Below are 27,952 nucleotides of genomic sequence, written 5' to 3' on the forward strand. Positions count from 1 at the left end.
AAAGAAAGAAAGAAAGAAAGAAAGAAAGAAAGAAAGAAAGAAAGAAAGAGAAATATTTACAAGTAGTACATTTCAAGACTGGGATTTGAACTCAGCTCTTGGGACCTGGTAAGTTATCCTGGGTTTGCCTGAGTTCCAGCCCAGCTGTTTTGAGCTGTTTGTTCATTCCCTGTCCCTTCTGGAGTCTTCCTAGGCTTGTAGGGGCTGGGGCAGGGACGTTTTGTGCCTCCCCTCCTAAGATGACAGAGGAAAGCTTTTCCATTGCAGAGCTGTGCTGATCTTTATAAAGGGAGACCCACAAAATTACTGGCCAGTTAGCTTCATTTCAATCCTGGGTAAAATATTAGGACAAATAAGAAGGCAATCGATGGGCAAACACTTAGAAGACAAACAGTATAATGAGTGATTATCAAAGCCAGTTCATAAAATACGGATTGGGCCTGACAAACCCAATAGCCTGCCTGGCCAAAATTATAGGTTTGGTGAACGAGGGGAGGCAGACACTTTGGCTGCCTGGACACAGCACACCCTCTAGCATGGGAGAGCCACAGGTAAATAACGGTGACATTCATATCACAATGAGACAAAGAATGAAACGAGTTTCAGAGCACAACAATGACTTACATTTCCATAGCATCTGAAGGTTTGTAAAGTGCTTTACACCCACTAAGCTCTTACCCTCACAACTGCGCTAGGTGACCTGGGATTGTAGAAGTCACCAAATTTCTAATTTATCCTGCATTTATCTATCTTGACTTGCTTGCCCCTTGTCGTCCCTCTTGAGCTCCTACGGAGCAAGGACTGTTTTTTGCCTTCCTTTGCCTCTCCAGTGCTTAGCAAAATGCCTGGCGCATAGTAGGTGCTTTCATAAATGTGTGTTGATTGGTTGACTGACTAAATGTCTCTGCACCTGCTTCCTCACCTATAAAATGAAGGGTCTGGATATGTTTTTTTTTGGGGGGGGATCTAAATCTGAAATGAGCCTGGGACCTTTCTGAAATGTTTCAGCATTATAAACTTTTTTTTTTTTGTCCCCAATGACCCTGTCGAGTCTAGGGCTGCTGTTTGTTATTGCTCCCATTTAACAGATGAAATGGAGGCCCACGAGAGGAATTCCCACAGCTTGAAAAGGGCAGAGTCAACCAGGTCTCCTGACTCCAGGTCCAGTGCTCTGTCTACAATACAGTGCCTGATGGCAGGAAAGGCTCCCTAGCAATGAGAACTGCACCAAAGTGGGATTTGGGGGTGGTGAGCTCCCTGTCACTAGAGGTATTCAAGTAGACAATGGATGAGTCACTGCTGGGGTTGTTGTTGGAGGGATTTTTGTACAGGTGTGGGCTGTGCTAGATCTGTTTTTGTTTTTGTTTTTTTTTAGGCAATGGGGGTTAAGTGACTTGCCCACGGTCACACAGCTAGTAAGTGTCAAGTGTCTGAGGCCAGATTTGAACTCAGGTACTCCTGAATCCAGGGCCGGTGCTTTAACCACTGCGCCATCTAGCTGCCCCTAGATCTGGTTTTGAAGAACCCTTCTAACTTGGAGGTTCTACGATTCTGACTTTGGTCGAAGAGATTTGGATTTGGGATCTAGAACCAGCCTGAGGTCCGGCTTTAGCATTCACTTGGTATAGGCAAAGTTCAAGGCAAATCACAAAGTCACCTGTTGGTGAATCATAAGGCAGGGTTCAGGAAGAGTGGAGGAGGGGTGGGCCACAAGTGCCAGGCTGGGAGAGTCATACAGTGGTGGAGATGGCCTGAGAACAGGGGATGTCAGGGTGGGGAGGGGTCTTAGAACAGGGGATGTCAGGGCTGGCCAGGGAATGGCCAGACCCTAGCAGTAAGTGGGCCTCTGGCCTCTTCTGTCTCCCCAAGATACCTGGGCTATGGGTCAAGTAGATGTCTATGGGCTGGAGCAGGTGCCCAGAACTTCCATGGCATGCACAGGTATGGTGACTGGGGCTGGATTTTACACATACTTGATTCAGGCAAAGAGACCCAGGGAAGGAACTGAAGTCAGGGCACAGCCAGTAATGAGGGTTGATCCATAGGACAGAAATAGATCGTGGTCCTGTGATTAAATTATCAGGGGGAATTCCCAGGTAAGGAAACTCCCTCCACTGATGCAGATCAGCACCTTCTCTTCCACATAGAGAGTTAGAGGGTACTTGGGGTACTGAAGGATTAAGTGATCAAAAGTCATGCAGCTGGTGGGATTTGAACCCAGGTCATCCTGATTCCAAGATCAGTTCTCTATTCTCTATTCCAGGGCTTCTTAAACTTTTCCCACTCACAGCCCTTTATCACCTGAGAAATTTTTACTTGATCCCAGGTATATAGGTATGTAAAATAGGTAGACATAACCTTTTCCTGTTAACAAATTTTTCACGACGCTCACATTCAGTTACATGACCCCATATGGGGTCACAACCCACAGTTTAAGAAGGTTGGCTCTATACCATGCCACCTTTCAGACGGGGAAGATTTCCTTAGAATCAGTCATCAGTTGGGAGCAGCAGGAGCCTAAGGAGTCCTCGGTGGGGCCACTGGGTGGGTGGGTAGGGTCAGGATCAAAGGTCAGGCAAGGAGCGGGAGGTTGAAGGTGTCCTCCTGCCTCTGAATATCTGGAAGGTCTATGACAAGTAAATCTGGCCTCCCCGTGGGCATCATGCCCACTTGCTGGGGAAGTGGCACTGGGGCTGGGCAGCTCAGCCTCCCGAAGTGCCCTTCCCTGAGATGGACCAAGCAGGATGACTATTGTGCCCACGCTCATCACTCAGACAAGCCTCATTGGCATGGGTGGGTAGGGAGGTGCCCGCCTTCCAGGCCTTCCAACCCCCCTGGCCAAGACACGAGGCATCTGTTCCCCTGCATCTCCAGCCTGTCAGCTAGGAGGACATGCTACCTGCAGTCTTTGGAGGTATGAGAGGTGGTCACCAGGGGCAGGAGTTCATGTCACCTCAGCAGGACTGAAGGAATCCATCGAGAAATGTTTAGTAAGAGCCTATTGTGTGCCAGGCACTGTGCCAAGCACATCACAGAAACCTTCTCTTCCTTCGAGATTCAGTTCAGATACACTCCTGATGAAGCCAACCTCGTTTGACAGATGAGCAAACTGAAGCTCAGAGAGGGAAAGTGACTTGCCTGTGGTCACACAGCTTAGTAAGTGGCAGAGCCAGAATTCGCACTCAGGTCTTTCTGACACCCCACTGCCTTACACTGATGAAATGGCAGTCCTGCCTCCCTCCTCTCCAATGAACCTTTTAAGTAAGGGAGCACCCGTGTTCTCAGGAGTTAATGTGCTTTAGTAGACTGACCTCTGAACCTGGAGTTGGGAGGTCTGGGCCACTTAACAGGCCACTGAAACTCTCTAGGCCTCCATTTCCTCAAATGAAGATGATAATAACTTAGATTTCTTGAATGTTTTAAGGTTTCTAAAAGGTCATCTTCCTAACAACCCTGGGAGGTAGGCAGTGCAAATGTTGTCATCTCCTCCTGACAGATAAGGAAGCAAAAGACAGATGGGGAAACTGAGGCTCAAAGGGGTGCGTTTATTTAGCACCTACTATGTGCCAAGCACTGTGCTAAGAACTGAGCATACAAAAAAAGCCATCTTCCTCCCCCCCAACCCCGCCCCCCAAAAGTTCCTTCCTTCGGGTCAAGGAGTTCGCAGTATGGTGGAGGTGGGAGTGGGAAGGGATAACATGCAAACATCTCTGCACAAATGAGATATTGCAGGTGGCGTAACTGGAAAAAGCAGGGAATATGCATTTATACAGCACTTACTGTGTACCAAGCTCTTCACAAATAGTCTCAATCTCTCATCTGATCCTTGTAACAACCCTGCTCTTCTGGTCTCATCTAACCATCTCCTTCTCAGCCCATTTTACAGATAAGGAAACTGAGGCAAACAGGCTAAATGACTTGTCCAGGGTCTTACAACTAGTAAGTGTCTGAGGCCAGATTCGAATTCAGGTTTTCCTGACTATAGGTCCATAGCTCTACATCCTGAGACACCTAGTTTCTTAGAGACCTAGGGAGATAATAGGATAAATGAATAATTGGAAGATCATTAACAGAGGGAAATGACTCACATTAAGGGGGATCATGAAATGCATATGAGTGAGTGACTACCCCCAGCTTGTTTATTGTCTCTTGGGCTTGTCTATTTTTTTTTCTTTTTTCTTTTTTCTTTTTTTGCTTTAGTGAGGCAATTGGGGTTAAGTGACTTGCCCAGGGTCACACAGCTAGTAAGTGTTAGTGTCTGAGGCCACATTTGAACTCAGGTACTCCTGACTCCAGGGCTGGCGCTCCATCCACTGCGCCATCTAGCTGCCCCTTGGGCTTGTCTATTGTCTCTATTGTTTCTTGTGTCTGTCTGTCTGCCCTTCTGTTGATGTGTGTCCTCTTGCTCCCTTGGCACCAGAGTCATCACTATCATTTCTGGTGCCTGGGATAAGCGATACAGAAAAATTCCTTCAAATTAATTTTATAAGACATATTGAAGAGTGAGTGTGTGTGTGTGTGTGTGTGTGTGTGTGTGTGCGTGTGTGTGTGTGTGTGTGTGAGAGAGAGAGAGAGAGAGAGAAGGAGGGAGGGAGGGGGAGGGAGGGAGGGAGGGAGAGAGAGAGAGAGAGAGAGAGAGAGAGAGAGAGAGAGAGAGAGGAGAGAGAGAGAATTTAGACCTTGAGATATAATGCCCCATACAGGGAAGAAACCCCAGGGAAGAAGGAAGGAAGGAAAGAAGGTGCATTTATTAAGTGATTACTCTGTGCCAAGAATGGTACTAAATCATTTCACCCCTTCATCCCTGAGTATCTAGGTGGCACCAGTGGTGCAGTAAGCAGCCTGGGACAGAGGATTGCCCTGGAAGCAGCAAGATGTGATTTTGAATCTCGCCACAGGCGCTAGCTGGGTGACCTTGGGCAAGGCATGTCACCACTCTCATCCTCAGTTTCCTCATCTGATAAATGGGGCTAATAATAGTACCCAACTCCCAGGACTGAAGAAATAGGTAGGGCAGCAGATAGAGTGTTTGCACCTGGAGCCAGGGGGACCTGAGTTCAAATCCAGCCTCTGACAGTTACTAAGTTGTTTGACTCCGGGCAAGTCACTTTACCTCTGACTGCCTCAGTCTCCTTATCTGTAAAATGAGCTGGAGCAGGAAATGACAAACCACTCCAGGATCTTTGCCAAGAAAACCTCAAATGGGGTCACGAAGCTGGACATGATTGAAAAATGACAGCACCACCACCACCACCACCACCATAGCCACCCTCCCAGGATTGGTACAAGGATGAGCTAGTATATCTACGGCACTTTGCACACCTTAAAGAGCTCTAGAAATGCCAACTATCACTATTACTATTGTGTCTGGGATGCTTCTCTCTTCAGCTCTGCTTGTCAGCATCCTCAGCTCTCCTCCAGGCTTAGCCTAAGAGGCTCCTCCTACAAAAGACCTTGTCAGCTTCTCAGTCCATCCCTTCTTTCTGTCCCCCATATTTATGAGCTGTCCCAGGAATTACTTTGTACTTACTTATGTGGACACATTATACCCGCCACCTTTCTCCCCCAGTGCAAGCTCTCTGGGGGCTGGGACTGCATCATTTATCTCTGTAAGTCTGGTGCCTAATGCATATTTTAACAGTGGATTTGTGATTTCATGCCTGCAAGGAACTCTCAGTGTAGGGGCCCTCCAAAGCAAGTTGGCGTTTGGTCTGTGACTTAGATAAAATCTTATAGAGTTGCTTGGGGGCACTGAGAAATTCAGTGACTTGTCCAGGGTTGCTACAAGCCTATAAGTATACAAGTTGATGTTTGATCTTAAGTCTTCCTGGGAATAGAGCATTCAACTTGGAGTCAGAATAGACCTGAGTTCGAATTCAGCCTCAGATACTTACTATATGATTCTGGGAGAACCACTTGAACTCTTTCTGCCTCAGTTTCCTCGTCTACAAAATGGTAATGATCATAAGAACAACTTAGTTCTCAGGATTGTTTTGAGAATCAAATGAGATAACATTTGTAGGGCGGCAGCTAGGTGGCCCAGTGGATAAAGCACTGGCCCTGGATTCAGGAGGACCTGAGTTCAAATCTGGCCTCAGACACTTGACATTTATAGCTGTGTGACCCTGGGCAAGTCACTTAACCCTCACTGGCCCCCCCACACACACACACAAAGAGAGAGAGATGACATTTGTAAAGTGCTTATCTTAAATAATTCTATAAATACTAACCATCGTTATTCTTAAATCCAAGGCCGGCTCTCTATGCCCTATAGTTGCCTCTCAAATTACAAAGCCCTAGCACTCGCAGGTTCAATAGAATCCAACTGAAGAGATTCCAATGTCTCCCTTGGGGGAATCTCGGTGCCTGCCCACGTTGGACTCAACAGTGATGGGGTAACTCTGTACCCCAAAGCCTTACTTAATATTTTTTTCTTTTCTTTTTTTGGTGAAGCAATTGGGGTTAAGTGACTTGCCCAGGGTCACACAGCTAGTAAGTGTTAAGTGTCTGAGGCCGGATTTGAACTCAGGTCCTCCTGAATCCAGGGCTGGTGCTCTATCCACTCTGCCATCTAGCTGCCCCAGCCTTACTTAATTTTTTTTTTTTTCAGTGAGGCAATGGGGGTTAAGTGACTTGCCCAGGGTCACACAGCTAGTAAGTGTTAAGTGTCTGAGGCTGGATTTGAACTCAGGTACTCCTGACTCCAGGGCCGGTGCTCTATCCACTGCGCCACCTAGCTGCCCCAGCCTTACTTAATATTAATAGGGAGAGGATTTTTATGTGAGTCAACCTCTCCTTCCCTGCTTTATGTTCCAACCCATTCCAATGGGCCTCTCTCTATTCAAGAAGGCGGCCCGTTCCTAGAGAATTCTCATTATTTCCGAACACACAAAGAGTTGGGCTGTGAGCTGTTTTAAGTTTCCGCTCTAAAATGTACACAGTGATGATTATAATTTACTTCCCAGGGTAGCTTCCGTTATTTATTCTCTCCCCCCGCCCCTTGCATATTGCTGAGTTCCTAGATTTTTCAGCGAGCTTGCAAACTAATTTCTTCCTCCAATCCTCCTTGGGGTTAAGTCTACCGAGCCCTCTACTACCCATTCTGAATTTCCTTTCCCAGAGTTGTTGCTTTTTTTTTTTTTTTTTGGTTGGGGGTGGGGAAGAATTATTTAGAGGAACAGACGAGAGGACTCTGTCACATTATGCAGGCTTAAAATGTATGGAGCAGGCATGCTGGTGAATCAAAGGTGTTCTCAACTATTTGGTCCAGGAGTGTTATTTAAAGCATCAGCTAAATGTCAGTCGCTGTTCCTGTGAACGTAAATTGAAAGCGAGAGAGGGAAAAAACCAACAACAACTACCTAACACGGGCTTACTTTATAATATCTGGAGTCAACTCTTCGGTAAATAGAGAAGTAATGATGGCCCTGGGGAGACTTAATGCATTTCCTCCTGCTTTCTTTTCTCCAAAAGCACCTAGCATGGCGAGCGCTCAATAAATATACCTTGATCAAGAATCCTCAATAGCTCCCTATTGCCTTTAAGGTCATGTACAGACTCCTTGGCTTGGCATTAAAATCCTGTACAATTTGACTCTTGCCTCCCTTTCTAGACTTACTGTATGTCATTCCTCACCCAGACTGGCTAGCTTGCTGTTTTTTTTTTTTTTTCATATGCTCCCTCTCCTTCTGCTGTCTTTGTGTAGGTTTTCTGGGATGCCTGGAAGGCACCCCTGCTTTGCTGCTCTACCTCAGGACCTGAGCGTCCTTTAAAGCTCAATTTGTGTGTCATCCCCTGTGGGAAGACTTTCTCCCTCCTCAAATCATCAAATATGTACTGAGTTCAAATCCAGCCTCAGACACTTACTAGCTGGGTGACGCTGGGGAGATAACTTAAAGTGTGGTCTACCTGTACCTGCCTTATGGGACCAGAGGTGCATGACTGAATGAGATGATAATAGCTGCTATTTCTATGTTAGGTTTGCCAAGGGGCTTTACAAATGTAATCTCGTCTGAGCATTACAAGACACTCACTAGCTGTGTGACCTTGGGCAGGTCATTTTACCTTTCTTGGTCTCAGTTTCCCCATCTGTCAAATGAGAGGGTTGGGATCCATCTTGGGTTCCAGATCTATGATCCTATGACCAGATCCTCTGATCCTCTGAGGTAGGTACTATAGGAGTTATTCTTTCCATGTTACACAGGGGAAAACAGAAGCTAGAGAGGTTGATTACTTGTCTAAGGTCACACAGCTAGTAGTAGTAGTAATAATAATAGCAGCTAGCATTTATGTAGTGCTTTAAGGTTTACAAAATGCTTTACCAATATGACCTTGCTTTATTGTCACAACAACTCTGGGGAAGCTGCATGGAACCATCTCACTCCCTCATTTAGGGGGTGATGCTTGGCCCAAGGGGAGTGGATTTGGCATCAGGAAGGACTGGGTTTGAATCCTGCCTCTGAAACTCACTGTGTGACCCTGGGCAAATCACCCAATTTCTCTGAGACTCAGTTTCCTCTTCTGTAAAATGAGGCTAATAATACTGATGATGTTGACCTCATGGGGTTACTCTGAGGCTCAGATGACAAAAATGCATATATATATAAGAGCTTTGTTGGGGGCAGCGAGGTGGCACAGTGGATAGGACAGCTAGGTGGCGCCATAGTGCACAGAATGTTGGGCCTGAAGTCAGGAAGACTCATCTCCCTGAGTTCAAATCTGGCCTCAGATACTTACTAGATGTGTGACCCTGGACAAGTCCCCTAACCCTGTAAAATGAGCTGGAGAAGGAAATGGCAAACCACTCCAGTATCTCTGCCAAGAAAAGCCCAAAATGGGGCCACAAAGAGTTGGACACAACTGAAAATGACTGAACAAAAAGAGCTTTGCAAACTTTAACATGACGTAGAAATTTTAGTTATTATTATTAGGTTGCCTCTGTGAGTAGTTGTGTGATCAGGGCCTGGAGTGCAGAGAGTCTGGCTTTCATTCCTTCATGGGACCCTAGATTTAGAGCCAGAAGGGATCTCAGAGGCCCTTGATTCCAAATTCCTTATTTAAACAAGGAGAGGTTGAAGTGACTTGTCCAGGGTCACACAACCAGAAAGGGTCTGAGGTGGGATTTGAACCCAGTGTTCTTGACTCCAACTCAACACTAGCCGCCACAGCATACTGTCGCTTATTCATTCAACATACAACAAACAGTTAGTAAGCACCTACTATATGCCAGACACTGAGAGAGGGGCTAGAATTCCAATTATAAAACCAAAATACTTACTGTCCTCAAAGAGTTTACCTGTCCTTCCCCCTTCTCTTGTTGTTCAAGCCTTTCAGTTGTGCCCAGCTCTTTGTGACCCCATTTGGGGTTTTCTTGGCAGAGACACTGGAGTGGTTTTGCCATTTCCTTCTCCAGCTCATTTGACAGATGAGGAAACTGAGGCAAACAGGGTTCAGTGACTTGCCCAGGGTCACAGAGCTAGTAAGTGTCTGAGGCTGGATTTGAATCCAGGAAGATGAGTCTTCTGGACTCCAGGCCCAGAGCTCTGTCCCCTGTACCACCTATTTGCTTACAATATGACACAGATAATGCTAATTTATGGTTTTCTAAGTCAGTAAGTAACCTAGAGGGATCTATTTCTATTTACATTGGACAGCACTACTCTAGGTAGTTTTGAAATATAATAAATTACAAGGAATGTGCTGACTTGCATTGGTAGAGGGAGTTTTGTATAATAATGAAACCACAGGTCTAGTCCCTATCCCTTACTCGGTGTCTGGTACATTATTATTATTATTATTATTATTAATCATTATTATTTTGACCTAGATCTCTAGTTGTATAAGGAATTCCCTCTACAGATGAATACAGAACAAATCTATAAGGTCTTTAAAGTTGCCTGGGGCGCTGAGAATTCAAGTGCTTTGCCTTTGGTCACACAGCCAGCAGGTAGCAGAATGTGAACCTGAACCCAGGTCTCGCTGATTCCAAGGTTGGCCTTCTGTCCACTCCTTAGTAATTCCTTCGCTTTGCAAGCTTAATAAGTGCTTGATAAATTGAATGGAATTACAGACGACAGTTTTAGAGCTGGAAAGAATTTCAGAAGCCTTTGAGCCCCATCTCCTCATTTTCTACATGAGGACACTGAGGCCCAGATAGGGGAATGGCACTTGCTGTAGGTTACCCAGCTAGGAATTAGCCAAGTCAAGATTCGAACCCAGCTCTTTGAATGACAGCCTATTGTCTCTTCCTCCTGGGCCCCAGAAGAATTTGTGGCTGGGCTGGGCTGGGCTGAGGTGAGGAAGGTGAACACTCATGCCTGGATCCCATGGGGCAGCCCCGGCTCCTCTTGGCAGGAGGAGTCTCCTTGATGGCTGAGGACCTGCCCAGGAGGCATGATTAGAACCCAGTACCTTCCAGCAGTTTCCACTTCCACAGTGGGTCCCTCCCAAAGGTCTCCTTCCCCCTGTCTGGGGTATAAGGAAACACCTGCTGACCATTAGAGTCGGCCAACAGTAGAAGGAGCTGCCTTGGGAGGTAGGGCCAAATCATTTAATAAAGGTTTTCCTCATCTCCTCCCTCAGGTAACGGAGCCTTTCTTCGCTCCCTCACCTTCCCCCACCATCCAGCCAAATCAATGTCTTTATTTTGTATCTGCTTATACATAGGGCAGCTAGGTGGCGCCATAGTGCACAGAGCGCTAGGTCTGGATTCAGAAAGACTCATCTTTCTGAGTTCAAATCTTGCTTCAGACACTTATTGGCTATGTGACCCTGGGCAAATCACTTAACCCTGCTTACTTCAGTTTCCTTATCTGTCAAATGAGCTGGAGAAGGAAATGGCAAAACCACTCCAGTATCTCTGCCAAAAAAACCCCACCCAAATGGGGTCATGAAGGGTTGGACATGAGTGAAGAACAGATTTATATGTGTACAAGCCATCTCCCAACACAGAATATTAGCTTCTTGAAGGCAGTGGCTGTTCTGTTTTTGTTTTTCTATCTCTACCGTTTAGCAGAGTGCCTGGTACACACTAGGCACTTAATAAATGCTTATCGACTAACTGATAGTATCTAGTATAGTATTTCAAACATAAGGACTAGACTTATGATATAGGGAACTCCTGTATGAGGGGATTCCCTTTATTAGTGCAAGTCAATGCTGCTATCTCTATGTTTCTCAACACTTAGCACAATGTCCAGCACACAGTAGGTGCTTAATAAAGTCTAGTTTATTAGCATTTAGCTAACTGGTTACAATTTATAATCTTAGAAAGTTGCCTCTAGGCACTAGAGATTAAGTGATTAGCTGAGGGTCACAGAGCACAATTAGCACCAGAGGCCTCCTCTGTTCACTGTGTCTCTCCCCCCACACACACACACAGTAGGAGCTTATAAATGCTTTTGGTTGATTGCCCTTGAGATCTCTTCCAGCTCTGTATCTGTGATCTTATGGTCTTATAATTGGTTGGTAGTGGGCTCCCTGTAATAAAAAGGCACTGGACAGAAGCTGGATGATCTCTTGTCTGGGATGTCTCAGAGGAGAATCTGTGGTCAGTAAGGACCTGATGATTCTTCCTGCTCAGAGATCCTGGGCTTCTGAAACACGAGTATCTAGTGACCGGCGTTGCCCCAGCTTCCCTCCTCTTCGTTTGGAGCAGCTGCTGAGAGCACTCTCAGGGAAAGCCCCAGGTTAGAACAGGGCATAGGCAGATACAGCTTGGGCACCCAGGACAGCTCCATGTCAATATACAGGTTAGGTCTTGGCTGTCCTCTTAGATCACCAGCCCTCCCTGCTCCCCCTCGGAAGATCCACCAGGAAAAGAGGAATAACAAACCCCCAATTCAGAAGTGTTTGAACGTAACAGGCCCTTTGATGTGCCAAGTACGGGAGGGCCGACAGGGATGAGCAAGCGACGCTGTTGGAGATGCCCGGCCGGGCTCCTGACAGTGAGGAGGAAATAACAAATCCAAACAAAAAAGGAACTGAAAAACGGAACAGTCTTTGGGAGATAGCCCCTAACCTGTTCTTTATGCATAAAAACCACTTAATCAAATGACTAATTCATTTTGATTACAGTACATCTGAACCTCCTGAGGAAGTCGGCAAAGGATTTATAATATTTTAATGTAAGACAAGCCTTTCCGAAGGTATTATCTTGGGAGCTCAATTTAAGGCACCTATTCTAACTACGGCCACTAGCTGATGCTATTGGACATATAGACATAGAAGTATAGAAATTCTAGCATCTGCGGAGAATCAAGGAAGAGAGAGGGCCACTTAACACTCCTCCTGGGTCCATCTGAGGGGAAGCGGCAGGCGGGGGTTTGTTGGGCTTTTTTTAGGGAAACGGGAGGAAAGGAAGCGACGTCCGAGATGCTGTTTAAAAACATATATGCAGAGCTATGCGTGAACCCCTCCAAAATATCACGGAGACATAAGCCTCCCACCATCTGGGCCAGACTGTGTGCGTCTGTGTGGGTTTGAGCACGGGGTACTGACAGCCTCTTGTCAGTCTGACTTTGATCCCCGCGTCTTAAGTTTCTGATGCTGGATGGCTTTGCTGGGTCCTTGTCTTCTTTCTTTTCCTTGCTCTCGCCCTCCTCCCTTCTTTCCTTTCCCTTGCTCTCATCTTTCTTCTGTGCCTTCTTCTCTCACATCTCCTCTTTTTATTTTTATTTATGCTTTCCTCATTCTTTCTTTTTCCTTCCTTCTTTCTTTTCTCTTTCCTTCCTTTCATTTTTCTTTCTTTCCTTCCCTTTCACCTTTCTTTCCCCCTTCCTTTCTTTTTCATTCTTTCTCCTGTCTTTTTTCTTTCTTTCTCTTTCCTCTCTTTCTTTCTCTCTCTTTTCTTTCCTCTCTTCTTTCTTCCTCACTCTTCTTCTGTTCTCCCTCTCTTCACTTTTTCATTTTTCCTTTCTTTTCTCTATTTTTCTTTTTCTCTCCTTCCTTCCTCCTTCTCTTTCTCTCTCCCTTCTTTCCTTCCTCCTTTCCTTCCTCCCTCCCTTCTTTCCTCCCTTCCTTCCTCCCTCCCTCCTTTCCTTTCTATCTTCCCTCCCTCCCTCCCTTCTTCCCTCCTTCCCTTCTTTCCTTCCTTTCTTTCCTTCATTCCTTCTTTCTTTCTTTCCTTCCTTCCCATGGCCCTTCGATGATCACTTTGGAGAGGAAGAGGTCATCTCAAATGAGAATCACTGATATTAATCTAGATCTTGTGCTCCCAACCCCTCTTGTGCCCAATGCTTCCAAGATGTTGCACTGTGTCATCCTTCCTGGGCATAGGCACACTTTTCAGATATTAGTCTATTAGAAAAACTCCCTATTCCAATGCCCCAACTCTCTCTTTCTCCACTTCAATCCATCTTTCACAGTGCCACTGCAGTTATTTTCCTAAAGTGCAGCTCTCACTATGTCTTTCTCCCACTCGGTAAACTCCAGTGGGTTCCCTATTATCATCCAGGACCAAACAAAGAATCCCGCTTGGCATTTACATCTCTTCACTACGTGGCCCTTTCCTCCATCTTTGGTCTTTTTAGAGTCCACTGCCTCCACTCACTCCACGTTACAGCATCCTGGATTACTCGCTGTTCTTCACATCTAGTACTCCATCATCTCCCATCTCCATGACTCTGTACTGTCTGTATCCATACCTGGAATGCTCTCCCCCTTGCAATCTCTAAAAATACCTGGCTCCCTCTAAGACTCAACTCAAGATCAACTACTCCAGTGACCCCACCTGCCAGTACCTTTCCCTCTAAGGATCCCTTCCATCTACAAAGTTCTGATGTATAGGTTTATCTTCCTGATTAGAATGTAAGCTCCTTGAAGGCAGGGACCATTTTTGCTTTTTCCTTATATCACCATGCCTGGGACATTTTAAGTGTCTATTAAATGTGTATTGATTGTGTGATTAGGTTCCTGAACTTTCCTTAGGGATGATTAGAGAAGCTAATTCATGGTGAATATTTGACCAATATTTAATGTGTTACATACGTCTCCTAGGTAATGCATTTGCATTTCTGAGGACTTTTGATGATCTAACCCAGGGCTTCTTATACTTTTCCCACTAAGGACCCCTTTTCACCAGAGAAATTTTTATGTGACCTTGGGTATATAGGTATATAAAAATAGGTATACATAATCTTTTACTGTTGCCAGATTTTCCACGGCCCCCACATTCGGTTACATGACTCATAGTTTAAGAAGCTTTGATCTAGGGGCAGCTAGGTGGCATAGTGGATAGAGCACCGGCCCTGGAGTCAGGAGTACCTGAGTTCAAATCTGGCCTCAGACACTTAACACTTACTAGCTGTGTGACCCTGGGCAAGTCACTTAACCCCAATTGCCTCACTAATAAAAAAAAAAAGAAGCAGCTTTGATCTAATCCAAGAAATATTGGGTCACTGGGGGACTCATTTTGGTTCAAGGTGGGATAACAGTGAAGAGACAGCTTTAGAAGTAGCCCTGAGGTCCTGGGGGTAGACTGTGGGCCTCTGTGGTGATAGGAAGGAGTATTTGCTTTATTACGCAGTGCTCTCTCTGTCTCTCTCTGTCTCTCTCTTGTTCTCTCTGTCTTTCTCCTCTCTCCTTCCCTCCCTCTTTCTTACTCCCCTTCTCTTCTCCCTTTTCCCCCCTCCTTCCCTCTCCCTTTCTCTCTCTTCCTCTCTCTCTCCTCCCATCTGTTTCTCTCCCCTTTCTCCCTCCCTCCGCCTTTCTCTACCTCCCCATCTCTTCTCTCCCTTCCCTCTCGTCTGTCTTCCTCTTTCTGTCTCTGTCCATTTCCCCCTCTTTTCTCTCTTTCCCTCCTCCCCATCCCTCTCTCTCTTCCTTTCTGTTTCTCTCTCTTCCCTCCTCCTTTCCTTCTCCCTCCCTTCTCTCCACCCATCCTGCATCTGTGACTTAGCTATGCATTCCCCATGTTCTGGCAGCCAGCTGAGAGATGAATGGTCAGTGATGATGTGATTCTCCCTTTCTCTCTGTTTAGAGCCACGGGGACCAGAACTTCTGAAACGCCTCCTTCTTTGAGGCTGCAGATAGGCCCAAGATACAGTGTCATGCAGTGGAGAGAGTACTCAACTTGGAGTCAGGAAGACCTATGTTTGACCCTTACCAGCTGTGGACCATAGGCTTCTCTGAGCCTCAGTTTCCTTATCTGTAAAGTGATGGGCTACATATATACTGCCCTATGGTGCTGTGTGCTGGTAGGTACAGTGCTGACCATCCCAAGTTAGGCCTCACTGGTCCAAAATGTCTTCTTCCTAACCCATTCCCTAACCCATTTCCCTCTTTAGCAGCTCTTTTTTTTTTTTGGTGGGGCAATGAGGGTTAAGTGACTTGCCCAGGGTCACAAAGCTAGTGTCAAGTGTCTGTGGCAGGATTTGAACTCAGGTCTTCCTGACTCCAGGGCCAGTGCTTTATCCACTGCACCACCTAGCTGCCCCCACCCATTTCCTCTTATGCTTGTTGCTGTTGCTTCAACCTTGGTCTCCTCCCATTCTCTGTTCCCTGACCAAGAACTCTGGATGGTAAAGACAGATTTAGTTCCTCCTTCTGAAAGGGAGGTGACGATGATGGTGATAACGATGGCTAGCATTTATATAGCACTTTGAAATTTGTAAAATACTTTAAAAATATTATCTCATTTTATCCTCACAACAACCCTGGGTGCTGGGTGCTATTATTATCTCCATTTTATACATGAGGAAATGATTTGCCTAAGATCACATGGGTAGTTAAATGTCGAGGTAGGATTTGAACTCAGGTCCGCTGCCTCCTAAATCACTGCTCTCTCTATTGTACTTTACTGCTTTTCCAAAATGTAGAGTTTCGGGGCAGCTAGGTGGTACAGTGGATAGAGCACTGGCCACAGAGTCAGGAGAACCTGAGTTCAAATCTGACCTCAGACACTTAACACTTATTAGCTGTGTGACCCTGGGCAAGTCACTTAACCCCAATTGCCTCACCAAACTGCCCCCCCCAAAAAAAAAACCCAAACAAACAAAATGTAGAGTTTCCATTTTGGTTAAAATATTCCCACTTCCAACAAATGACTCTAGACCTATTATAACTTACATTTATACTGTGACTCTGGCACAGGTGTTTTTTTTTTTAATTTTCCTTCCCAATGTTTCCTCCTTGTCCATATAGATACTACCTCCAAACAGAACCTTCCTAGTCTATAGGGGCAGTTGCGCGTTATGGGCCCAACCTTCTCTCTCATTCAGTCACTGGAATAATAATGACAACCACTGCTGACACTGCTGACATAGCACTTGATGGCTTACAAAGGGATTTCCTCAAAACTACTCTATGGGATAACTACTGCAGTTATTCCCATTTCATAGCAAAGGAAACTGAGGCACAGGGATATTAAATGCTCAAAGTTACCCCATGGCAGAGCCTGGATTTGAACTCAGATTTCCAAACTTGTATTCCAGTGCCACATTGACCTCATTAGGTACAAGGTGTCCCCAAAGACCAATAATGCAGGTCCTCATTATCCCCAAACACTAGGGTTTTCATGAGGACTAAATGCATAACATACTGCTGGCTAACATATCCCATACAGAAGAACAGTTTGACAATTCTCAAATTAGCAGACTACTTATTTCTGCTCCTTTTGCAAAAGATAATAACGTCTCAGCTTAAGTAAGTATTTTGAGTTGCCGAGTCTTAACTCTAGATATGGGTTCCAGAAAGTGTTGGCTCCCTGCTGTGAAATTCAAACATAAATCTCATTTAACCAATGGGTACCCAATGGCTCAAAAGGAGGTGGTGCTTCTTAATTAGAATACGACAAATGATTAGCCTCGTCAATGAAAGCATAAAAGGACCCTAATGAATGGATTTGCTAATTGTTCTTCCCTATTTTGGACAGCAAGCTTCAGCTGTGGAAAACAGACAGACCCACGCACACCATAATAGCTGTTTATGTCTTGTAGCTATATATATATACACACATTACACAAAAGATACCACACACATATGAATGCATGCACACATGTGTGCGCACATACACACAGAAAGAGCTAATGAGCTAGATGCCATGCTGGTTGGGTGATCCCAATACTTGATCCCGGACACTCACTTCTAGTCCAATTCAAGAAATAACTCTTAAATGCCTATTATTGCCAAAGCATCATCTACCACAAAGACGGAAAAAGGCAGCAAGAAGCCAGACCCAGAATCTAGGTAACCTGATAGCCAGTGCTTGGAAAAATGATAATTCTTTTCAGGAAAGAAAGGAAAGAAAGAAAAAGAAAGAGGGAGGAAAGGAGAGAAAGACTGAGGGAGAGAAGGAAAGAAAGAATGAGAAAAAAGAGGTAGATTTAAAGGGGAGAGAAGAATAGGAAAAGAAGGAGATCGAGGAGAGAGCATGAGGGCAAGAGAAAGAGGAAAAGACAAAGAAGGAAGGAGAGGAGGAAGAGAAAAAGACAGGAGGAAGAGAAAGATTGAGGGTGAGGAAGATGAAGAGAGAGGAGTAGGAAAAGAGGGAGATGAAAAAAAGAGGGAGAGAGAGAGAAGAGAAAGATATGTGGGAGAGAAAAGAATGGAGCAGAAAAAGAGCGAGAAGAGAGAGAAAGAATGAGGGAAAGGACCAGAATGGGAGAGAAAAAGACATAGAGGAGAGGGATGAGAAAGAAAGAAATGAGAAGGATGGAGACAAAAGGAGGAAAGGAAGAAAGAAAAAGAAAAAGAAAGGAAAAGAAAAGAAGGAAGAAAGGAACTCAAGCCCACAGAAGGAGGAGGGAGAAAGACATAGAGGGAGGTGAAGAGAGAGAGAGAGAGAATATGAAAGAGAGAAAAAGAAGGGAAAAGAAAGGAAAACCCCAACTCACCATGTCAGTCCTCTCCCTGGCTCATCTCTTATCGCCAGGCCTTCGCTGGACCGGCCACCCTGATTTTAACTAATCACCCAGTTAACAAGTTAGCTCCCCTTAAGCTCAGGCCGGTACCCAGTGATTCGGAGAGCACAATAAAGAAATCAGCCCGTCACCGCTACAGAAGTCAGAATGAGGTTTAAATCAAATCATCCTCGACAACAATGACATTAATTATGCTTTTAACACGTTTTTTACTGCTCTGTTTTTTTTTGCTTCACGCCACATCTGTGTGAACAATATCAAAAAGATTTACGATTTTCTTTCGTAATTACAGACATACAGCCAGCTCACTTATCAAAATACTTGCTGAGCAATCAGCCCGTATAGCGTTCTCGGCAAAAGATCTGTGTTGACAGCAGCCATTCAAAACAAAAATGTTGAATCAGGGCTTCCAAAAAAAAAAAAAAAAAGAGCCTTCGACAAATAATTTGCCTGTCAAGAAACAGAAAAACAGGGGAGTGAGCGTTTGGGCGTTCTGGAGAATTCTAACAGAATATTATTTCCAAGGGAGAGAGCTGGGGCTGAGATGCTCAGAACACTGGCAACCGAGCTGACATTTGATTCTTGTATCTCCGGATAAAATTTAATGAGAACGAAAATATGTCTTCCTAATTCCCCTAAGAAATCATTAAAACATTTTGTTATTCTTAAATGTCTCGAAAATGAATTAGAGGCCCTGGAGGAGCCTTTTGTAGGGTACATCTCCATCAGTTACAGGCTGCTCATTCTCAGACTTGTTGACAGCTGGGGCCGACTTCCCCCTATCTTCTATTGAGGAGAGCTGGGAAATGAGGCAATCAAAACTCACATCAGGCTAGGAATGACCTTCCTTTTGAGTCGGAGGGGGTGGGGTGGGGGCGGCAGGAATACAGCAGGGCTGGATTATGGGACTTTTCTCTTAATCAAGGGAGTTCTTGGGTCTCCTGAGCCCATCAAGGGTGGCAGTGGCGACCCTGGGTAGCATCCAGAGCTATAGTCCTGTCTGGCTCTCCCCAACCCTTCCACTGGTATCCCAATTGGAGAGGAAGTATCTACTATGTACTGGGCTCTATGCTAGGTGCTGGGACGCAAAGAAGATGATGAAAAAACAGTCCTTGGATTGTTTTTAGAACTGGAAGGGACCCCAGAAGTCATCTGGTTAATTTCTTTTTTGTTTTGTTTTGTTATTGTTTGTCCTTTCTTATAGAAGAGGACCTAAGACATCAGGAGGGTGATGTCATGACTTGTAGTGAATGGAACTCAAGTGAGGCAGAGCTGTGCAAAATCATCTACCTCATTCTCTCCTCTAGAGTCATCGGAGCCCAGTGACAAGTCATAGGTCTTTTTTTTTTACAGATGGGGAAATGGAGGCCCAGGGAACTAAAGGAACTGGTTCCAAGTCACCCAGCAAATAAGTATCAGAAGTAGAATCTGAACCCAGGGTCCTTTGATTCCAGAATGCTGTCCCTCAGGAGTCAATATTCTATTGGGGGTGGTAGTGGGGGGGGGGATAGCACATATAAATAGATAAGTATATCTATGCTCCTTTGAAGGAAGCTAGGTGGATCAGTGGATAGAGTGCTGGTGCCTGGAGTCAGGAAGACTTGAGTTCAAATCCGGTCTCAGACACTCACTAGCTGTGTCACCCTGGGCAAGTCACTTCACCTCTGTTTGCCTTAATCTAGTAGAGAAGGAAATGGTAAACCACTCCAGTATCTTTCCCACGAAAACCCTATGGACGGGGCAGTTAGATGGCGCAGTGAATAGAGCACTGGCCCTGGAGTCAGGAGGACCTGAGTTCAAATCCGGCCTCAGACACTTAACACTTACTAGCTGTGTGACCCTGGGCAAGTCACATAACCCCAACTGCCTCACTAAAAAAACAAAAAAAACAAAACAAAAAAACCCCCAAACCCTATGGATGATATTGGTGTGCTATTGGGTATTGGGGTCACAAAGAATTGGACACAACTGGACAACAACAAGAAAGAGAGCATTAACAGCCATGGAGATCAGAGGAGACTTTCTGTAGAAGAATGCTAGGGACTTTAAAGTAGGTATGGGGTATATATAGCCTGTGCAAAGACAAGGAGGTCAGAGGCAGAGGGGCTGGACTTTGGAGAACAGCTCTCCAGTGAGAAAGAACCCTATTAATCCCAGAGACAGCCCATTCCACTGTGGGATAGATCTAATGATCAGAAGTTGTTCCTGACTTCAAAGCATAAATTACCCCCTCTTTAATTTCTTTTTCTTTTCTTTCTTTCTTTCTTTCTTTCTTTCTTTTTTTTTTTTTTCTGGTGAGGCAATTGGGGTTAAGTGACTTGCCCAGGGTCACACAGCTAGTAACTGTCAAGTGTCTGAGGCCGGATTTGAACTCAGATCCTCCTGAATCCAGGGCCAGGTGCTTCTATCCACTGCGCCACCTAGCTGCCCCTCCCCTCTTTAATTTAAAAAATTACTGCCTGGCTGGACCAAGCAGAATGAGCCAAATCCTCCTTTTCACACGACGGGCCTTGGAGTTACTTGAAAATGGTGATCAGGAGGCCCAGAGCCTTCTCTTCTCCAGAACAAACACTCCTGTTTCCTTTAACTTGTTCTCATGTGAAATGATCTTGAGACCCTTCACCGTTCTGATCACCTTCCTTTGGGGGGGGGCATCCTGTTTCTATTCCCCCCAAAAAAAGTACAAAAAAGAAAACGGTGATAATTCAGGGGCCCACTGGGATGCAAAAAGTTCTGTGCATCCTTTAAATGGAAAGTGTCCAAAATGAATTAGGGTTAAGAGCGTGCTTGGATCATATCTCGGGGGAGGGACTCACGCCTTGTGGGCAGGTGAAGTCATGTAAAACTTTCTGTTCCACAAGGAGGCTCATGAGCAGCAAGACTCCTTGGCCTTGTTAGGGCCAGAAGGGTCAGGTGCCCTGAGTCAGGGATAGTCCCCTGTCTTCCCAGAGAGGGTTCTCCTTTGGGCAGGCCTGGGAATTTCTTTCATAGAAGGAATTCCCAATGAGGAAATACTCCATGAATGCAAATCAGCACTCAGTGTGAGGCCTGGCAATGCTAAGACATTTGCCCAGGGGTCACCCAGCCTGTATTTGTCAGGGTCGGGTCTTTCTGGTGCCCGGGCTGGCTCTCTGCCCACCCAGATTCATCCCTAATTGTGCCCCCTGCCTTCAACTCAGCCACGTGATGCAGTCTCTTTGTAATATTAGCTTCAGAAAAGGCTCATAAGAAAGCAATCCATTGGGGGAGGGTGTGAGGCATCACTGGATGCATTTTAAAGCAGAATAGGAATGAATCTGGAAATCCTGGTTGGAATCCTGGTTCTTCCAATTATTAATCATGTGTCCTTGCAAGCCACTTCCTCTCTCTGGGCCTCAGTTTCCTCCAAATGAAGATGTTGAAGGAGACTATAATATCTAAGGCCCCTCCCAGCCCTGACATTCCCTGTTCTAAGGTCCCTCCCAGCCCTGACATTCCCTGTTCTAAGGTCCCTCCAAGCTCTGACATTCCCTGTTCTAAGGCCTCTCTGAACTCTGACATCCCCTGTTCTAAGGCCCCTCCCAGCTGTTACAGTCCATGTTCTAAGTCTTCTTCCATGTCTGACATTCCACATTCTAAGGCCTTCCCAGCACTAAAAGAGCTTCTTTGCTTTAAGGTCACTCCCAGCTTTAAAATTCTGCCTCAGTCTATTGGTGATTCACTGATGCTTTGATTACCTGTGTCCCAGGTCCCTTCCATTAGTCACACGTGGATTGGGGTGACATTCTTGCTCATGTGAGAGCATCATCCCACTAGGGTCTCATGGTCCTGGGACATCCCCAAGTCAGCACTTCTGCCCACTGATGCTGGAGAGTGGGGAGGAGGGAGGGGTGGTAGTGGATGCAGATAACAAAGATGCCTCAAATTTATTGAGTGTTTCAAAGGCTCCAGACACTTTCCTTACAAGGATTATGAAGGGTTGGGTAGTGCAGGGATTATCATCCTCCCTCTCTACTCTCCCCCTCCCCTCATTTTACAGGTAAGCAAACTGAGGTTCTCTAAAAAACAAAACGATTTTCTATTGGCCCTTTGACTAGTAAGTAGCTGAGCTGAAATTCAAAGCCAGGTCTTCAGTCTCCAAGTCTCAAGATCTGCCTGCTCCAATGTGCTGATTTTGCAGTGGTTTCTGGGGACAAGAGGTGGAGCCTTGATGCTGATAATCAGGGAAAGGGCTGCTGGGGAGCAGGAAGGGCCAGAGTGTGGATACCTTCCTTCGGACCCTATACCCCAGTCCATGATCACTATTCATCAGCAGAGAAGGCTGGAAGCTCCCTTTTTATGTATCTTAATCTCATCAGGCAAGGGGTCTTGGCAGGAAAATAGCCTTTCTCTAGGGGGGGTTTCTCACTTGGTCAGGGGGCCAAGGAACATCTAGACCAGGAGCTGCTGAAGAAATATGGGCAAGCTGCCAGCGGCCCAGCTAACATCTGATGAGCCAGAGGAAGAAGTGAAACGCCGCAGCAATCTGATGACAGAGAGCGCCCGCCCTGGCAACGTTCCCCGGAAAAGACGGGGAGCCCAGAAACCTCACCCTCTAGGACAGCAAGGCACCACTGGAGAATCCATCGTGGAGGTCAAACTTCCCAGGCTCCAGCTGCGAGGTAACCTCTGTCTGAAAGTCTTCACAATCCCTCCTCCTCATTAATTATTCAACTAAGTGGTCCCAGCCATTCTTACCTGGTGCTTCAATTAATTGCTTGTAGACACTCAGGAAGGCAGACTCAGCCTCCTGGCTTCTCTTACTAAGGGCAACCACCTTTGGGATCCGGGAAAAACAAAACAAAACAAACAAGACAAGAGAGAAAGAGAGAAAGAAAAGAGAGAGAAGATCACTGGTAACTATGGGGGTCAGTCTGGGGCCGAACTTTAGCTTTCTACATGCGAGCACCCCTGGGGACAGGACAAGGGTGAGTCTGGGACAAGCCCACTTGTCACATGAATTAATTACGTTCATTCTTACCAATATTTATTTTGTTTTAAAATTAGATTTTGGGTAGCTAGGTGGCACAGTGGATAAAGCACTGGCCCTGGATTCAGGAGTACCTGAGTTCAAATCCGGTCTCAGATACTTGACACTTACTAGCTGTGTGACCCTGGGCAAGTCACTTAACCCCAATTGCCCCACAAAAAAAAATTTTTAATTGATCGATTATTAATAATTAATTAGTAAAGTCTTTATATTAAGTACCTACTATGCTCTAGACACTGTCCCAGACACTGGATATGCTATGACAAACATGAAATCCATGCTGCACCCGAGGAACTGACAGGGTGGGCTGGGGGTAGGGACAATACATATCTACACAAGCAAATTGGCATAACACAATTCAAAGTAATCTTCAGAGGAAATGAAAGCTCATGACTGGGGGGAATCAAGGAAGGCTTCATGGAAGAGGTGGGGCCCAGGCTGTACTCAGAAGGAAGCCAAGGACGTTCAGAAACTGAGCTGAGGAGGGCACCCCAAGTACTGGGGGAGTTGGCTGAGGACCCTCTTTCTTTTTCTTTCTTTCTTTCTTTCTTGGGACAATGAGGATTAAGCGACTTAGGGTCACACAGCTACTAAATGTCAAGTGTCTGAAGCTGCATTTGAACTCAGGTCCTCCTAAATCCAGGGCCGGTGCTTTATCCACTGCGCCACCTAGCTGCCCCCTGAGGACCCTCTTTCAAGGTGTTCCAGATGCATGATGGGCTAAGAACACATCTGTTTTGTTTTCCAGGGGAACGTGTGAATGCATGTGTGTGCCCTCATGGGTACTTTGGCGGGAAGGGTTAAGTTGGAGAAAACTTCAGTTCCCCGCTTCTAAAACCTCTAAAATGAGCCCAGGGTAGTAGCTATGATGAAAGGCACAAAGTTAAAGGGGCTCTCAGAGCTCTGGGTATCACATGGCCTCTTCAGCAAGGGGTGAGCCATCAATGGCACTGAATGAGTGAAGGAAATCAAAACCTTAACGTTCTATGAGGCGACAGAGTGCCTTCATTCATTCAGAAATATCTATTGCATACCTACTGCCCGCAAGGCTGAGAAACCTTTCTTGTCTTCCCCCTTCCACCCCATTTTTACCCCACTCCAACACATACACAGACACACACACACACACGCACACAGACACACACAGACACACACACACACATACAATTTCCACTCCAACTCCAAACCTTGGAGAATGACACCAGCTGGGTCTCTGCCCAGCTCGGTTACTTCAACCGTGCCAAACAGGCTTTATGTGGCCCACACAATAGCAACAAGACAGTCTTGGCCTCAATGCCTCGTTGCCTGGTGATTCATTTGACCACGACTGGCAAATCCCACCCTGAGGAATTCCCAGGGATGGTCCACACTCTTAGGGTGTGTGACGATTTGGCTGCAGTTTCTCAGTTTGTGGATCTTGAGTTGATGGGGCCTTTGCAATAGTCTTATGATGGGGAGATGTGGGGTATGATGGGGTTTACTATGCCAGATGTGAAAATACATTTTCTCTCTACTCTAGAAATACTAAATTTTTTTTTAGGGCAATGAGGGTTAAGTGACTTGCCCAGGGTCACACAGCTAGTAAGTGTCAAGTGCCTGAGGCCAGATTTGAACTCAGGTCCTCCTGAATCCAGGGCCAGTGCTTTATCCACTGTGCCACCTAGCTGCCCCCTTCTCTCTACTCTAGAAAAATCTGGTATAAATATCATTTCTTAGCTGTGTGATCTTTCTTTCCTTCTACCTTCCCTTCTTCCTTTTTCTCCTTTCTTCCTTCATCTCCTTTGTCCCCTTCCTCTTTTCCTCTTTCTTTTCCCTTCCTCCCTTCTCTCCTTGCTGTTTTATTTCCTTTGTCCCCTCACCTTCTTTTCCTCTTTCCTCCCTCCCTCCCTTCACTTCTCTTTCCTTCCTTCTTACCTCTTTCCCCCTTCCTTCATTTCCTTTGTTCCTTCCCTTTCCTCCCTCCTTTCCCTCCCTCCCTTCCCTTCTCTCCTTCCTTCATTTCCTTTGTTCCCTTCCTCCATCCTCTTTCCTCCTTCCCTTTCTCCCTCCCCCACTCCCTCCACTTCTTCAGTCCATATGGAACTAAAATTGCCTTTAAGTTCTGCTTTTCTGAGTCATTCAAGACAATAATGTAACAACAGCTGACATTTCCCTCTCTTTACATATACTCTCTCATCTGATATTCACAACTACCCTGTGAAGTGGGTGCTCTTTTTGTTCTCATCTTCCACATGTGCAAACTTGGGGGCTCTGGGTCTAAGTGACTTGCTCAGGGCCACACAACTGGTCTGAAGTTGGGTTTGAACTCAGGTCCTCCTGACTCCAAGTCCAGTGCTCTAGCCACTAAAGCAGGTTGCCTCTCTACCAATAATAGCTCATATTTTTATAGCACTTAAAGGTTGGCAAAGCAACTTTGTAAACAGTATCTCCTTTAATTCTCACAAAACCCTGTGGGGTAGGTGCTATGTTATTCCCATTTGATGGAAGAGAAAACTGAGGCTCGGGTCATACAATTAGGATTTGAACTCAGGCAGGGTTCTCCCTGTGCTACCTCTAAACGCATCCAGGTTAACTTCTAGTCTACGCATGCTGCATTTGAATGGGATACAATTCCCCACATTTTCTTATTTAATTGGAATCCTGAATCCCCATTGGCCCTTCCCTTCACTGCCTTCAAACCGGAGTTAAATATATCCCTATAATACATTTCTGATAAGATCTTCTCCCTTTTCATCATTACCACAGGACTGTCGGGGTCTGCCTTCCATCCAGGAAGGATGGCTTCCTGAGGCTGCCTCTAATTGGCTCTTTACAAAAGCAGTATGATAAAGTGGATAATAATAATGGTGTTGATAATTCTTGTTTATGAACTGCTTTTATGATCACCAAGTACTTTGGGAATATTCTTTCACCTGAGCCTTTTCTTTCTTTCTTTCTTTCTTTTTTTTTTTTAGTGAGGCAATTGGGGTTAAGTGACTTGCCCAGGGTCACACAGCTAGTAAGTGTTAAGTGTCTGAGGCCGGATTTGAACTCAGGTACTCCTGACTCCAGGGTCGGTGCTCTATCCACTGTGCCACCTAGCTGCCCCGCTGAGCCTTTTCTAGTGTTGAGATTGTTCGACTTAGATCTGTGGGCTCTGAGCCTAAGCCATGCCTGAGCTTGAAACCCTTCTAGAGTATAGGTGATCAGCTGCTTCTTGAAGACCTCTCCTCATAGGGAACTCCCCACCTCCTGATAAGCACAACCCATTCCATTTTGGGACAGAGGGAGGGAACATCGCTCCCCACCCCCCCATTTTACAGAGGAGGAAACCGAGGCAGATAAAGGTTAAGTGACTTGCCCAGGGTCACCCAACCAGGAAGTGATCAAATTTGAACTCAGGTCTTCCTAACTCCATGCCTGGCGCTCTATTTTCCCGCTACCTGCCTCATTAAGAAATGCTGTCTTGTAATATCTTTTCTTAAAATCATTCACTGTGGGGCAGCTAGGTGGCACAGTGGATAGAGCACCAGCCCTGCATTCAGGAGAACCTGAGTTCAAATGTGACCTCAGACACTTACTAGCTGTGTGACCCTGGGCAAGTCACTTACCCCAATTCTCTCTCTCTCTCTCTCTCTCTCTCATGCACACACACAAATCATTCACCAATTTTAACAGTTGGAAAGGACCTCAGAGGTGATCTAGTCCCACTTACGTTCCCCCAAGAATCCCTTTTACAACATACTTGGCAAGTGGTCACACAGGGCTGGTTTGAAGGCCTCCAAGGATTGGGGAACCTGCTACTGCCCAGGGAAGTCTGTTCTGCTCTGGGAGGATTCTCATTTCTCCTGAGTATTTCCCCACATCCTGACAAAGTTAACCCCTTTGCAATTCCCACAAATAGCTCCCAGGTCTTCCCTCTGTGGGGGAAAAACCCAAGTCTTTTCTTTTCTTTTAAAAAATTTTTTTTCAAGTCTTTTCTACATGACAGCTCTAATATACCTGCTGCCTCTGCCTACTTCCCAAGTTTTAAATTTTGTCCTCCAGGTGAACTAGTCCTACCTTCTTCCCATGATGCCATGGGCTCAAGGTCTTTCAGCCTCCTGCTTTTCCTCCCTTGGATGCCTTCTTACTAATCAAAGAATCCTAGAAACCAGCCCAGAGCCAGAAGCACCCCAAGAGGTCATTTAGCTCAATTCCCTCATTTTCTGGGAGAGCATTGAAGGCCAGGAAAGTTAAACAACCTGCCTAAAGCCCCAAGGGGAGTCGGCATCAGAGATGGGATTGATGCCTTTCCAAAAGTGTGGTACCCAGAACAAGACTCCAGAGGGGTGTTGTCCAGAACTGAACTCCACTTGTGACTTCCACAGGGCAGAGTTCAGAAGTACTAAGGAGAAGCTAACAGCCTGGTCAACATAATTCAATTAGCTTGAGTAACAGAGATTCCTCCAAATGTCACTTCCCCTTGGACTTGAGGCATTTCTTCTTCTTCTTCTTCTTCTTCTTCTTCTTCTTCTTCTTCTTCTTCTTCTTCTGCTGCTGCTGCTGCTGCTGCTGCTGCTGCTGCTTTCTCACCCTTGAAATTCCCTCAGCACCTGTGTCCTCTTCACCCTGCAGCATCCCTCTGCCCTGTGTGGCCCTTTCTCCTATGATTGAATTCCTACAGGGACCTCTATTTTGAGAAAGGGCCTGATTGGCCATTTTTTTCCCTCTTGTGGCTCTGATTTCCAACTCTGACTCCACCATCATCCCTGACCTGCCCTGCCCTCCCCACCCTGCTGTCTTATTGGTACTGTGTTTGTCCCTGGCATTTAGGGCAGTGACTGGCACACAGTAGGCACTTAATTAATGCCCGTTGACTTCTTTCTGGCAATGACGTACAGGCCAGATAGCTCTTTTGGCTGGGATTATAAAGGTAAGTGGTACACATCTGACTATTGGACAAACATAGCAGAACATTGACATTCAAATGAATGGGACCCTTTCAGAGTAGTCGGCTTCAGAAGTTATTCATTTATTCCAAAGATGAATATTATATGAATATAAAATATTATATGAATATCAAAAAATTCCTTCTTCAAAACCCTTCTGGGAGCTCCTCATTTGG

The 27,952-nt window shown here is 45.7% G+C and overlaps 1 protein-coding gene across 1 annotated transcript in view; it reads right to left on the bottom strand.

Annotated features, from left to right (window-relative positions):
* Nucleotides 1-27,952, bottom strand: part of CUX2 (cut like homeobox 2) — a 387,207-nt gene that overhangs the window by 62,166 nt on the left and 297,089 nt on the right. The window contains 1 exon segment of the mRNA XM_043976494.1: nucleotides 22,575-22,653. Within this exon segment, the coding sequence (XP_043832429.1) occupies nucleotides 22,575-22,653 (79 nt within the window).

This window comes from Dromiciops gliroides, chromosome 1 (genome assembly GCF_019393635.1).
Source record: "Dromiciops gliroides isolate mDroGli1 chromosome 1, mDroGli1.pri, whole genome shotgun sequence".
NCBI classification, from domain to species: Eukaryota; Metazoa; Chordata; class Mammalia; order Microbiotheria; family Microbiotheriidae; genus Dromiciops; species Dromiciops gliroides.